Source organism: Oncorhynchus keta, chromosome 28, assembly GCF_023373465.1.
Source record: "Oncorhynchus keta strain PuntledgeMale-10-30-2019 chromosome 28, Oket_V2, whole genome shotgun sequence".
NCBI lineage: Eukaryota > Metazoa > Chordata > Actinopteri > Salmoniformes > Salmonidae > Oncorhynchus > Oncorhynchus keta.
The window spans coordinates 77,197,043-77,212,576 of NC_068448.1; the positions used below are offsets into that span (position 1 = coordinate 77,197,043).

Consider the following 15,534-nt stretch of genomic DNA (forward strand, 5'->3'; position numbering starts at 1 on the left):
CGAATCTGGTTTGGCGGATGCCAGGAAAACGCTTCCTGCCCGAATGCATAATGCCAACTGTAAAGTTTGGTGGATGAGGAATAATGGTCTGGGGCTGTTTTTCATGGTTCGGGCTAGGTCCCTTAGTTCCAGTGAAGGGAAATCTTAACACTACAGCATATTTGACGATCCTGTGCTTCCAACTTTGTGGCAACAGTTTGGGGAAGGCCCTTTCCTGTTTCAGCATGACAATGCCCCCGTGCACAAAGCGAGGTCCATACAGAAATGGTTTGTTGATATCAGTGTGGAAGAACTTGACTGGCCTGCACAGAGCCCTGACCTCAACCCCATCAACCCCAACACCTTTTGGATGAATTGTAACGCGAACCAGGCCTAATCGCCCAACATCAGTGCCGACCTAACTAATGCTCTTGTGGCTTAATGACAACAATGGCATTAATATGGCACCTCCATATTAATGCCCATGATTTTGGAATGAAATGTTCAACGAGCAGGTGTAGTGTACTTCAAACTATTCACACACACACCAACACATTCTCTCTGTTTATCTCACTCACAACATTCTTTCTCACACTCTCACTCTGTTCCTCTCGCTCACACTCTCTTACTCGCTTACACACACACACACACACACACACACACACACACACACACACACACACACACACACACACACACACACACACACACATTTCGCTACGATGCTAATGTCCCTGGGTCTTAACAGAAGTGGCATACTAATGAAAAGAATATGCAATATTCTAATTCGAATATGCAATTAGTCCGTTTTAAAGAGCACTAGGCAATTTATTAAAACGGCAGCAATTTACAGAAGCAAAACACTAAATCCATGAAACTTTCTATCCATGAAACTACAATCATTGGTCTCATGTTGGCCTTGGACTTAGTGATTTTTTTTTTTAGTTCTTCACAGGGAAGAGTTAGAACGGTTATAAATGAAAGCCTCCGTAGGACACTGCATGTAGATGTCACTATACTGACCGGTGATCCAGGACAGACGACTGTGTATTCATGCCCGTAGGTTTAAAAAAATAATAATAATAATATCCGATTTCTCAAATGATTGCATTGTTATATTTGCTTAGTAGACAACCTTACCCCTTGTCGTCTTGAGTTCAAATGGTACAATCATACATTTTAAATGGATTTAAATGGCTCATTTTTTGCGAGACGGAAGCTTCTTAAATGATGAATCCCCAAACATCACATATAATAATAATAATAATAATAATATAATAATATATATATATAATATATGCCATTTAGCAGACGCTTTTATCCAAAGCGACTTACAGTCGTGTGCATACATTCTACGTATGGGTGGTCCCGGGAATCGAACCCACTATCCTGGCGTTACAAGCGCCATGCTCTACCAACTGTGCTACAGAAGAACCACCACCAAGTGTAGGAACCAATGCTGGAGATGAGAAGCAGGTCTGGGGAGTCTAACGTTTAATATAGCAGAGACATGGAACAGGACTGGAACAGCCGCAGAACCGGGTAAAACAAAAAAGACATAAGACAATTAATGCTGAAGGCGGGGAACAGAACTGGGGAACAGACAGATATAGAGAAGGCAATAAACACAGGTGATTGAGTCCAGGTGAGTGCAATGAATTCTCTGAGGCGCGTGACGAGGGGAACGGGTGTGTGTAATGATGGTGGCAGGAGTGCGTCGTGCAGGGCAGCCTGGCGCCCTCGAGAGCCAGGGAAGGGAGGGCGGGAGCGGGCGTGACAGGAAGGAGTTCCTGGTGGTAGAGGAGAGTTGTCCTCTCCAATCACCATAGTCTTTGTTTATTTACGACGTCATTGAACAACATGTCACTGCCGATTCAGAGAGAAGCCAAATGCATCATGGTCTGTACACGACGGGTCATTACACCGCGTCTATTATACACCGTAATTGATTTAGCCGGTGTCAACCAGCAACGTAAAGGGATTACGAGCTTGGTGATGGAAAAACCACTGTGACCTGATTTCAATTAAAGCCACTTTAGTAACTATATGACAAGGTTGTAATTCAGTCAATGGTCCTTGTTCTGTCCCATAGCTCTGAGGCACTTATCATGTCTTTTCTCCGTCTCCCATGTGTTTAGACGGTGGACATCCACAAAGAGAAGGTGGCCAGGCGAGAGATCGGGATCCTCACCACCAACAAGAACACATCGAGGACCCACAAGATCGTCGCCCCCGGCAACATAGAGCGGCCGGTGAGGTACATCAGGAAGCCCATCGACTACAACGTGTTGGACGACGTTGGCCATGGGGTCAAGGTGAGTTTTCTATCGCGTTATACATTGGTTGGTCTAATCCTGGATGCTGATTGGTTAAAAACACATTCCGAATGTGATTTATTTCACAACACCCCATGGCTCTGACGGTGAAATGCTCATTTACTGTTCTGAGAAATCACTGCTCCTCCACTTTTTACTTTCTTCTCCTCTACACTCTCTCTCTGTTTGTCTAGTTCCCTTTAACTCCTCCCCTTTTCTCCCTTTAACCCCTCCCCTCTCTCCCTTTAACCCCCGCCCCTCTCTCTCCCTTTAACCCCTCCCCTTTTCTCTCTTTAACCCCTCCCCTCCTCTCCCTTTAACCCCTCCCCCCTCTCGCTTTAACCCCACCCCTCTCTTTCCCTTTAACCCCTCCCCCTCTCTTTCCCTTTAACCCCTCCCCCTCTCTTTCCCTTTAACCCCTCCCCCTCTCTTTCCCTTTAACCCCCCCCCTCTCTTTCCCTTTAACCCCTCCCCTCTCTCTCCCTTTAACCCCTCCCCTCTCTCTCCCTTTAACCCCCTCTCTCTCCCTTTAACCCCACCCCTCTCTCTCCCTTTAACCCCACCCCCTCTCTCTCCCTTTAACCCCACCCCTCTCTCTCCCTTTAACCCCACCCCTCTCTCTCCCTTTAACCCCACCCCTCTCTCTCCCTTTAACCCCACCCCTCTCTCTCCCTTTAACCCCTCCCCTCTCTCTCCCTTTAACCCCTCCCCTCCTCTCCCTTTAACCCCTCCCCTCCTCCCCTCTTTCCCTTTAACCCCTCCCCCTCTCACGCCCTTTACTCCATAACCTTGTTTCTCGCCCTCTTTCTCTCTTCGTCTCTTTGTCTCTCCCACTGTGTCCCTCTCATCCGTGGATTGCACCTAGCTAACTGTGCAGACATATTCTCAGTAAGGGGCGGGGTTGGAATCAGCCAACGATTGATTTGATAGGTTCCTAAAAATAGAATGGCTCATAGAAAGCCCTGTGAAAAAAGGGGTGAGCAGAGATGCATTTATGGGACATTTTAAAATGCACTTAGTTCTGAATGGGCCTCTTAATCGGTTTCTCCTATTTCTCTCTGATATTGAGTTGGGCTCTCAGAAATTCTTCAGAGTGTAACAGTTTCATGAAGCCGTGGTACCACTGAAATATTGGTATCTTCATCTAAAGCGTTCTCTCAAGACGTTCCTCCGTTTAGATGAAACCCATGATATGTTGCAAGCTAACACTTTATACAATAGTTTAGTCCCTAAAGTTAGCGTCGGGGGTCGTAATGTTTGCCATGACAGCGGCTCTAATGAAATCAGAGCCCTGATAGCCAGGGCCATTTTGAGATCTCCATCTCTCCCCAGAGCTCCCAAACCCCCATTAATCAACCAATCAATCTCTGCTGTCGGGCATGATTGGATTAAGTGGCCGGCGTTGTCGACCAGTTGAATGATGGGCCAGGATAAGGCAGGATAAAAGTCATCATGCCACTCTCAATTTACTAGGCCTCAAATCACATGGTCTGTGTGTGGGCTAATGTAAACTGAAAAGGCTTTTAAATTAGCACGTTACCGACCATGTTATCTAAGATGTTATTTACCATGATAATTCAACCATGATTACCACAAGTTTAGATAGCTGGCTGCTAGACTAACTTACAGGTGACACGGGCTAATTCAGTGACTATCAGCGACTGACACATCAAGAGATGCACAACCAGATTTCAAAATTGTACCTTGAGTATTCTAACTGTCAACAGTAAATTGTACCTTGAGTATTCTACTATTCTAACTGTCAACAGTAAAGTGTACCTTGAGTATTCTACTATTCTAACTGTCAACAGTAAATTGTACCTTGAGTATTCTACTATTCTAACTGTCAACAGTAAAGTGTACCTTGAGTATTCTACTATTCTAACTGTCAACAGTAAAGTGTACCTTGAGTATTCTACTATTCTAACTGTCAACAGTAAAGTGTACCTTGAGTATTCTACTATTCTAACTGTCAACAGTAAAGTGTACCTTGAGTATTCTACTATTCTAACTGTCAACAGTAAAGTGTACCTTGAGTATTCTACTATTCTAACTGTCAACAGTAAAGTGTACCTTGAGTATTCTACTATTCTAACTGTCAACAGTAAATTGAGACCCCGACTGAGTTCCAAAATATATATATTTGATTTTTGGGGGGGGGGGGAATTATCCGCGGCCCTACAAAAGGAGGAAGGTCCACCAGTTATCCTGATTTATATAAAGACATGGTACAGTATTTGCTCGTTGTTTTATTTAGCTTTTGAAGCACTTTGAGATTTTTATGGAAAGCGCTACAGACATTTTTTTTGAAGTTTTTGTTATGTTGCTAAAAACACTTAGTAAGTAAACATTCACAATTTCACGATTTTCCCATGAACTTGGGGACATTCCATTGGTCACCTAAGCTGCTCGGTTTCTCTCCCGCGTCCTGCCCTCTCACAACAGTATGGCAAAAGATGAGATATATACAGTATATTTTTTTCCCCAGTCAGCTGACACTCAATCTAGTCAGCAGGTTCAAGAATGCAGAGGAGATGTTAGATGGGTTTCTTTTCTTGCAAATAATGTGTTCTTTTCATCCTTGATATGTGGTGCTTGATACATGAGGAACAGAATACAGCCTCGGTAACTCAGCTGCCAGTTATGTGTTCTTTTAAAAACTGTCACGACTGTCCTGAAAAACAAGAATAGTCAGGCTCTATGTGGCCCGACATGAAGCTGACTGCCATAGATAGGGCTCTATGTGGCCTGACATGAAGCTGACAGCCATAGATAGGGCTCTGTGGCCCGACATGAAGCTGACTGCCATAGGGCTCTATGTGGCCTGACATGAAGCTGACTGCCATAGGGCTCTATGTGGCCTGACATGAAGCTGACTGCCATAGGGCTCTATGTGGCCTGACATGAAGCTGACTGCCATAGATAGGGCTCTATGTGGCCTGACATGAAGCTGACTGCCATAGATAGGGCTCTCTGGGGCCTGACATGAAGCTGACTGCCATAGGGCTCTATGTGGCCTGACATGAAGCTGACTGCCATAGGGCTCTATGTGGCCTGACATGAAGCTGACTGCCATAGGGCTCTATGTGGCCTGACATGAAGCTGACTGCCATAGGGCTCTATGTGGCCTGACATGAAGCTGACTGCCATAGGGCTCTATGTGGCCTGACATGAAGCTGACTGCCATAGGGCTCTCTGGGGCCTGACATGAAGCTGACTGCCATAGGGCTCTCTGGGGCCTGACATGAAGCTGACTGCCATAGGGCTCTCTGGGGCCTGACATGAAGCTGACTGCCATAGGGCTCTCTGGGGCCTGACATGAAGCTGACTGCCATAGGGCTCTATGTGGCCTGACATGAAGCTGACTGCCATAGGGCTCTCTGGGGCCTGACATGAAGCTGACTGCCATAGGGCTCTCTGGGGCCTGACATGAAGCTGACTGCCATAGGGCTCTCTGGGGCCTGACATGAAGCTGACTGCCATAGGGCTCTCTGGGGCCTGACATGAAGCTGACTGCCATAGGGCTCTCTGGGGCCTGACATGAAGCTGACTACCATAGATAGGGCTCTATGTGGCCTGACATGAAGCTGACAGCCATAGATAGGGCTCTGTGGCCTGACATGAAACTGACTGCCGTAGATAGGGCTCTATGTGGTCTGACATGAAGCTGACTGCTGTAGATGGGGCTCTATGTGGCCTGACATGAAGCTGACTGCTGTAGATAGGGCTCTATGTGGCCTGACATGAAGCTGACTGCCATAGGACTATCTGGGGCCTGACATGAAGCTGACTGCCATAGATAGGGCTCTATGTGGCCTGACATGAAGCTGACTGCCATAGGGCTCTATGTGGCCTGACATGAAGCTGACTGCCATAGGGCTCTATGTGGCCTGACATGAAGCTGACTGCCATAGGGCTCTATGTGGCCTGACATGAAGCTGACTGCCATAGGGCTCTATGTGGCCTGACATGAAGCTGACAGCCATAGATAGGGCTCTATGTGGCCTGACATGAAGCTGACTGCTGTAGATAGGGCTCTATGTGGCCTGACATGAAGCTGACTGCCATAGGGCTCTATGTGGCCTGACATGGAGCTGCCTGCCATAGATAGGGCTCTGTGGCCTGACATGAAGCTGACTGCCATAGATGGGGCTCTATGTGGTCTGACATGAAGCTGACTGCCATAGATAGGGCTCTATGTGGCCTGACATGAAGCTGACTGCCATAGGGCTCTGTGTGGTCTGACATGAAGCTGACTGCCATAGATAGGGCTCTATGTGGCCTGACATGAAGCTGACTGCCATAGATGGGGCTCTATGTGGTCTGACATGAAGCTGACTGCCATAGATAGGGCTCTATGTGGCCTGACATGAAGCTGACTGCCGTAGATAGGGCTCTATGTGGCCTGACATGAAACTGACTACCGTAGATAGGGCTCTCTGGGGGCCTGACATGAAGCTGACTGCTGTAGATAGGGCTCTATATGGCCTGACATGAAGCTGACTGCCATAGGGCTCTATGTGGCCTGACATGGAGCTGACTGCCATAGATAGGGCTCTATGTGGCCTGACATGAAGCTGACTGCCATAGATGGGGCTCTATGTGGCCTGACATGAAGCTGACTGCCATAGATAGGGCTCTATGTGGCCTGACATGAAGCTGACTGCCATAGATAGGGCTCTATGTGGCCTGACATGAAGCTGACTGCCATAGATAGGGCTCTATGTGGCCTGACATGAAGCTGACTGCCATAGATAGGGCTCTATGTGGCCTGACATGAAGCTGACTGCCATAGATAGGGCTCTATATGGCCTGACATGAAGCTGACTGCCATAGGGCTCTATGTGGCCTGACATGAAGCTGACTGCCATAGATAGGGCTCTATGTGGCCTGACATGAAGCTGACTGCCATAGATAGGGCTCTATGTGGCCTGACATGAAGCTGACTGCCATAGATAGGGCTCTCTGGGGGCCTGACATGAAGCTGACTGCCATAGGGCTCTCTGTCCCCCCTTGTTAATTTGCTAAATTGTAATTACTTCGCCACTATTGGCCTATTTATTGCCTTACCTCTTCACGCCATTTGCACACACTATATATAGATTTTTCTATTGTATTATTGACTGTACACCTGTTTATTCCATGTGTAACTCGGTTGTTGTTGTTTGTGTCGCACTGCTTTGCTTTATCTTGGCCAGGTCGCAGTTTTAAATGAGAACTTGTTCTCAACTAGCCTACCTGGATAAATAAAGTTGAAATAAAACATTTGAATAAGCTCAGCATATTTTCTGATCCCTGTGTTGTCTGTGTCAGCCTATAGGCTGCCCTGTACACTGTATTCATATTGTTCACACCATAGCCCAGGTCTAGAGCCATGTGTGCTCATTTCCGCAATATTAAAACATGAATATCATTATTCAGCCAATCCAGGCTATAAAGATGGATCTGATTCTGTGTATTAGCAGTCATCCAGGATACACCTACTTTTTTGAAAACCTTTTCGGTAGCGTGGTCAAATCCTGCTCAGACCCACTCAGGCCTAAACATTGCCCCAACCCCGCCGTGCCGTAGCCTTCTCCCAATAGAGAGCAGCACGGTCAGGCTGCACTACAGTCTGATGCGAATCCCCTTTTAGTTCTGGACTGGGATAACGGAGCTCTCCGTAGTCCATCAACATGGCCCTTTCTGAACAAACTGATGCTTGTAGCCCAAAGTTATGAGATGAGGATGAGCCCTGCACCGCCCAATAGGGAGCCTGCATAATGGATGAGCCCTGCACCGCCCAATAGGGAGCCTGCATAATGGATGGGCCCTGCACCGCCCAATAGGGAGCCTGTATAATGGATGGGCCCTGCACCGCCCAATAGGGAGCCTGTATAATGGATGAGTCCTGCACCGCCCAATAGGGAGCCTGTATAATGGATGGGCCCTGCACCGCCCAATAGGGAGCCTGCATAATGGATGAGCCCTGCACCGCCCAATAGGGAGCCTGCATAATGGATGATAGGGAGCCTGCATAATGGATGGGCCCTGCACCGCCCAATAGGGAGCCTGTATAATGGATGAGCCCTGCACCGCCCAATAGGGAGCCTGCATAATGGATGAGCCCTGCACCGCCCAATAGGGAGCCTGCATAATGGATGGGCCCTGCACCGCCCAATAGGGAGCCTGCATAATGGATGAGCCCTGCACCGCCCAATAGGGAGCCTGTATAATGGATGAGCCCTGCACCGCCCAATAGGGAGCCTGCATAATGGATGAGCCCTGCACCGCCCAATAGGGAGCCTGTATAATGGATGAGCCCTGCACCGCCCAATAGGGAGCCTGTATAATGGATGGGCCCTGCACCGCCCAATAGTGAGCCTGCATAATGGATGAGCCCTGCACCGCCCAATAGTGAGCCTGTATAATGGATGAGCCCTGCACAGCCCAATAGGGAGCCTGCATAATGGATGAGCCACTTGCCCCGGTGCTTGTCCTAGTGTAATACAGCCCCGTGGCGTGGAGCACTCACTGCTCCTCCATTTGACGCTCTCAAACATGAATTACAGAGCACTTGTCTGAGAGAGCGTGTAAGCACAGGTACAACGTTCATGAACATTTTTTTTTATTTTTTTAAATGTAATGACATTTTAGAACACAATGAAGACCGTTTGACACCCAGTTTGCACTGACATTTGTTGCCGTGGGCCAAGATACTAAACGGTTACAGTGTCTGTAATAATACATATTAAAGTTACTAATAGTTCTATATAGGTAGAAATAACGTGTGACAGTTTAGCTGAGGTGTTGATGTACCTGTTTAAATATGTAATGGCAACATCTATGGATCTGTGAGGATTCCTGCTAGTCTGGGGTGCAGCTGTGGTAGGTAGGTAGATACTATAGGTAGATACTATAGGTAGATACTATAGATAGATACTATAGATAGATAGATAGATAGATAGATAGATAGATAGATAGATAGATAGATAGATAGATAGATAGATAGATAGATAGATAGATAGATAGATAGATAGATAGATAGATAGATAGATACTATAGATAGATAGATACTATAGATAGATAGATACTATAGATAGATAGATACTATAGATAGATAGATACTATAGATAGATAGATACTATAGATAGATAGATAGATAGATACTATAGATAGATAGATACTATAGATAGATAGATACTATAGATAGATAGATAGATAGATAGATAGATAGATACTATAGATAGATAGATAGATAGATACTATAGATAGATGGATAGATACTATAGATAGATGGATAGATACTATAGATAGATAGATAGATAGATACTATAGATAGATAGATACTATAGATAGATAGATAGATAGATAGATAGATACTATAGATAGATAGATAGATAGATACTATAGATAGATGGATAGATACTATAGATACTATAGATGGATACTATAGATACTATAGATGGATACTATAGATACTATAGATGGATACTATAGATACTATAGATAGATAGATACTATAGATACTATAGATAGATAGATACTATAGATACTATAGATAGATAGATACTATAGATACTATAGATAGATAGATAGATACTATAGATAGATAGATAGATACTATAGATAGATAGATAGATAGATACTATAGATAGATAGATACTATAGATAGATACTATAGATAGATAGACACTAGATAGATAGACACTATAGATAGATAGACACTATAGATAGATAGACACTATAGATAGATAGATACTATAGATAGGTAGGTAGATAGATAGATACTATAGATAGATACTGTAGATAGATAGATACTATAGATAGGTAGGTAGATAGATAGATACTATAGATAGATACTGTAGATAGATAGATACTATAGATAAATAGATATCAGGACAGAGTACTAAAACAACCAATGGACCCACACTGTTTTGCTGCGGTACAAAGCCATCTAACCACTGAGTGGCCCAGGTCGAGAGAAGTGTTGACTCAGTGCAATAATGTGGTCAGACTGGTTCTCTCCTGTACTCCGGGTCCTTTGGCCATTTTGACATGCCTTCTCTCTCTTTCCCTCCCTCTCTCTCTTGCTTCCGCCTACGTTAAGTGGCTCAAAGCCAAGGTAAGTCCCGTTTGTCACATGACCCATCTTTCCGTAGTTCTGTTATTGCCAGGCTGTTCAACCCCTTTAAAAGGGGTCATTCATTTTATTCCTTCTATTATTGGCCGAAACCAATCCATAGTACAAGCACGCCTAGTCCAACTGTTGCTATAGCCGTCCTTATCGGAGCCTTAGTAACTGATCTTATCATTTCAATATATCATGCTAGATATGTGTTGAATAGCTGTTCATGAGTAGCTACCTAGTATGACTACCTAGTATAGCTACCGAGTATAGCTACCGAGTATAGCTACCTAGTAGAACTATCTAGTATAAGTAGTAGAACTATCTAGTATAACTAGTATAACTCTCTAGTATAACTAGTATAACTCTCTAGTATAAGTAGTATAACTCTCTAGTATAAGTAGTATAACTCTCTAGTATAAGTAGTATAACTCTCTAGTATATCTAGTATAGCTATCTGGTACAACTCTCTAGTATAAGTAGTATAACTATCTGGTATAACTCTCTAGTATAACTAGTATAACTCTCTAGTCTGTTGTATGGGCTTCCCAGATAAAAGGAGTATGCTTCTGAATATGTATAACCTCAAGTCCCTCCCTATAAAAATCTGATGTCAACTGTGGCGTGACCTTAAGTTATTGGCTGTGTTTATCTGTTTGTTTTACATGCTTGGTAGAACACCGTGTTTGTTACAAACATGGCACAATGATAAGCGGAATTACTCTGGCGGTTTTCACCTGGTGGCACCTGGTGACTCAGTCCTGCTATCAATATGCTAATAAGCTAGAATGTCTCGGTAAAGATTCAAGTACACGGAATCTGGGAAGCCTGTCACATTTCAGTTGCCATACAACTTAGTCTTCATGCTACCACTGTGTTAAATGTCTTGCAGAGATGTCTTGATTTATTTTCTCACAACAGCAGCATGGAAACAATCAGCCAATCAGAGGAGGAGGAGGAGGGGGAGGAGGAACACTATCGAGGACCAATCCGCCGACACAGAAACCTCCTAGCCCGCCTCCCATGACAGGTACCATGTCAGGGCGTGGAACTCTGGGGTAAGATGGCCTCCTTATTTAATAAACAAGGGATGACCATTTTGTAGTCAACATGTTACAAGGCAGAGTAGAGGCACAGCTATTTGGGGAGTTTGGAATCGTAGCCGGTGCACATGGAAGTTAGTGCCATCCTGATCTTTGACATGGGTTCAGTCTCAAATTGCACCCTTTTCATTATGTTCGGGCACTTCTTTTGACAAGGACCAATGGGGTTCTAGTGAAAAGTAGTGCACTATGTAGGGAATAGGGTGCCATTTGGAACTCAGTCACGGTTTTGATATAAAAGTTGCAATGCAACACTAATCAGACAGTAATTCTGGCCTTTAACACAGATAAGCTCTATTTCAGTTAGCTGTCGTGTTCACTGCTGTGGAACGTCCAGCTGGATAGATTCTGCAGCATAGATTTTCACTGACTGTCACAGTATAGAACGTTTTACGTGTGTTGAGGACATGGTTGTAAAAAAGTTACTATGTTGTTAATATGATATATACAGTGTCTTCATAATGTAATTCATACCCCTTGATTTATTCCACATTATGTTGTTATAGCCTGAATTCAAAATGGAATTGAAAAAAAATAAAACATTTCTCTCCCATCGACACACGATACACCATAATGATGAAGTGAAAGCATGTTTGTTTTTTTGTGCATATTTATTGAAAATGAATAAAACAGAACTATCTCAAGTATTCAGACCTTTTTGCTTGGACACTCCAACTTGAACTCCGGTTCGTTCTATTTCCTTTGATCGTCCTTGAGATTTCACTACGACTTCACTGGAGTCCAATACCCAATAATGACATCACAATACCCCATAATGACATCACAATACTCCATAGTGACGTCACAATACTCCATAGCGACGTCACAATACCCCATAATGACGTCACAATACTCCATAGCGACGTCACAATACCCCATAATGACGTCACAATACTCCATAGCGACGTCACAATACTCCATAGCGACGTCACAATACTCCATAGCGACGTCACAATACTCCATAGCGACGTCACAATACTCCATAGCGACGTCACAATACTCCATAGCGACGTCACAATACTCCATAGCGACGTCACAATACTCCATAGCGACGTCACAATACTCCATAGCGACGTCACAATACTCCATAGCGACGTCACAATACTCCATAGCGACGTCACAATACTCCATAGCGACGTCACAATACTCCATAGCGACGTCACAATACTCCATAGCGACGGCACAATACTCCATAGCGACGGCACAATACTCCATAGCGACGGCACAATACTCCATAGCGACGGCACAATACTCCATAGCGACGGCACAATACTCCATAGCGACGGCACAATACTCCATAGCGACGGCACAATACTCCATAGCGACGGCACAATACTCCATAGCGACGGCACAATACTCCATAGCGACGTCACAATACTCCATAGCGACGTCACAATACTCCATAGCGACGTCACAATACTCCATAGCGACGTCACAATACTCCATAGCGACGTCACAATACTCCATAGCGACGTCACAATACCCCATAGCGACGTCACAATACCCCATAATGACGTCACAATACCCCATAATGACGTCACAATACCCCATAATGACGTCACAATACCCCATAATGACGTCACAATACCCCATAATGACGTCACAATACCCCATAATGACGTCACAATACCCCATAATGACATCACAATACCCCATAATGACATCACAATACCCCATAATGACGTCACAATACTCCATAGTAGGGGATACAGACGACTCGAAGCTGATACAGACGACTCGAAGCTGATACAGACGACTCGAAGCTGATACAGGACGACTCGAAGCTGATACAGGACGACTCGAAACTGATTCAGACGACTCGAAGCTGATTCAGATGACTCGAAGCTTTTGTTCTGGTTAATTCTAGGTCATTCTGGTTCATTCTGGTTCATTCTGGTTCATTGTGGTTCATTCTCCTCTTTATCTCCCTCTCTGTCTTCGGTTGACTTTAACAGACGCAGCACACCCTGTAAAACTCTGGAGCCGGTGAAACCACCCACAGTGCCAAACGACTATATGACCAGCCCTGCTCGACTAGGCAGCCAGCAGAGCCCCGGACGCACTGCATCTCTCAACCAGAGACAAAGAACCTACAGGTAATACACACACACACGTACGCGCACACACGCATACACACGCACACACGCATACACACGCACACACGCACACACGCATACACACGCACACACACGCATACGCACGCACACACGCATACACACACACACACACGCACGCATACACACATGCATACACACGCACGCATACACGCACACGCACTATTGCGTCCTTGTAGTACCACAGCTGTGAATGTTGCTCTCTCACAGCCTCTCTGAATTTGAGAAAAGCAACCTTCACAATTTGACACCTGACATTTCTAGTGTATTGACGCTTTGCCTGTTTGATGGTTTGTCGGAGGTCATAGCAGGTTTTTTTATAGGCTTCCGTGTTAGAGTCCCGCTCCTTGAAAGTGGCAGATCCACCCTTTAGCTCAGTGCGGATGTTGCCTGTAATCCATGGCTTCTGGTTTGAGTATGTACGTATGGTCACTGTGGGGACGATTTCATCGATGCACTTATTTATGAAGCCGATGACTGAGGTGGTGTAACTCCTCAATGCCATCGGAGGAATCCCGGAACATATTCCAGTCTGTGATAGCAAAACAGTCCTGTAGCTTAGCATCTGCGTCATCTGACCACTTCCGTATTGAGTGAGTCACTGGTACTTTCTGCTTTAGTTTTGGCTTGTAAGCAGGAATCAGGAGGATAGAATTATGGTCAGATTTGCCAAACGGAGGGCGAGGGAGAGCTTTGTACGCGTCTCTGTGTGTGGAGTAAAGGTGGTCTAGAGTTGTTTTCTCCTCTGGTTGCACATTTAACATGCTGGTAGAAATGAGGTAAAACAGATTTAGGTTTATCGGCATTGAAGTCCTACGGCCACTAGGAGCGTGCATCTTAAGCAGGTAGCCATGTTTGCCCTGTTCAGATGAGTAGATGTAGTACTGCATCGTACATTAGGAATCATCATTTGATGTGGTTATAACGTACTTTTAACCTCATGTGACATGTTATCACACGTCTCTATAAGGCAGCAAAACATTATGTCCTGCAAAATGTATAGTAAAATGAAGCTCAATTCAACACCACAAACTAAAAGCCATTTCTGCTGTTTTTCATCGTTGCTTCTCAATCAGCAATCCAATTATCGTCTTTGAAAGCAGGTGATTTCACGCTCAATTAATATAAGTGACTTTCAGGGTTATGGAGTAACACAAATATCATACAGCCTTCTAGAGTGGGAGAGGTGCACCATGGCAGTACATTCAAAAAGCAGGATTCTTGTGTAATGTCTCTCAACCAACGTGATATAGAGCACCCACTGTTGTTCTGTCATCCTCTATCTGACCTGGGAACTGTGTGTTCAGACCACTGTTGTTCTGTCATCCTCTATCTGACCTGGGAACTGTGTGTTCAGACCACTGTTGTTCTGTCATCCTCTATCTGACCTGGGAACTGTGTGTTCAAACCACTGTTGTTCTGTCATCCTCTATCTGACCTGGGAACTGTGTGTTCAGACCACTGTTGTTCTGTCATCCTCTATCTGACCTGGGAACTGTGTGTTCAGACCACTGTTGTTCTGTCATCCTCTATCTGACCTGGGAACTGTGTGTTCAGACCACTGTTGTTCTGTCATCCTCTATCTGACCTGGGAACTGTGTGTTCAGACCACTGTTGTTCTGTCATCCTCTATCTGACCTGGGAACTGTGTGTTCAGACCACTGTTGTTCTGTCATCCTCTATCTGACCTGGGAACTGTGTGTTCAGACCACTGTTGTTCTGTCATCCTCTATCTGACCTGGGAACTGTGTGTTCAGACCACTGTTGTTCTGTCATCCTCTATCCGACCTGGGAACTGTGTGTTCAGACCACTGTTGTTCTGTCATCCTCTATCTGACCTGGGAACTGTGTTTTCAGACCACTGTTGTTCTGTCATCCTCTAGCCGACCTGGGAACTATCTGACCTGGGAACTGAT

General features: G+C 45.0%; 1 protein-coding gene and 1 long non-coding RNA gene across 7 annotated transcripts in view; one reads left to right on the top strand and one right to left on the bottom strand.

Moving 5' to 3' along the window:
- The window catches only part of LOC118372972 (abl interactor 1-like), a 126,067-nt gene that overhangs the window by 53,437 nt on the left and 57,096 nt on the right, over window positions 1-15,534 (top strand). For 3 of the 5 annotated variants that reach the window (XM_052484017.1, XM_052484018.1, XM_052484020.1), the window contains exons 3-6: window positions 2,118-2,294; window positions 10,384-10,398; window positions 11,326-11,459; window positions 13,460-13,600. In XM_052484017.1, coding sequence (XP_052339977.1) covers window positions 2,118-2,294; window positions 10,384-10,398; window positions 11,326-11,459; window positions 13,460-13,600 — 467 coding nt within the window. The remainder of the gene's footprint in view (window positions 1-2,117; window positions 2,295-10,383; window positions 10,399-11,325; window positions 11,460-13,459; window positions 13,601-15,534) is intronic. The other 2 variants (XM_052484019.1, XM_052484021.1) reach the window with 1 other exon arrangement.
- LOC127912921 (uncharacterized) overlaps window positions 13,658-15,534 on the bottom strand; it is a 3,164-nt gene continuing 1,287 nt past the window's right edge. For both annotated transcript variants that reach the window (XR_008084059.1, XR_008084058.1), the window contains exons 2-3: window positions 15,057-15,522; window positions 13,658-15,006 (exon numbers count right to left, since the gene is read on the bottom strand). This is a non-coding gene — a long non-coding RNA (uncharacterized LOC127912921). The remainder of the gene's footprint in view (window positions 15,007-15,056; window positions 15,523-15,534) is intronic.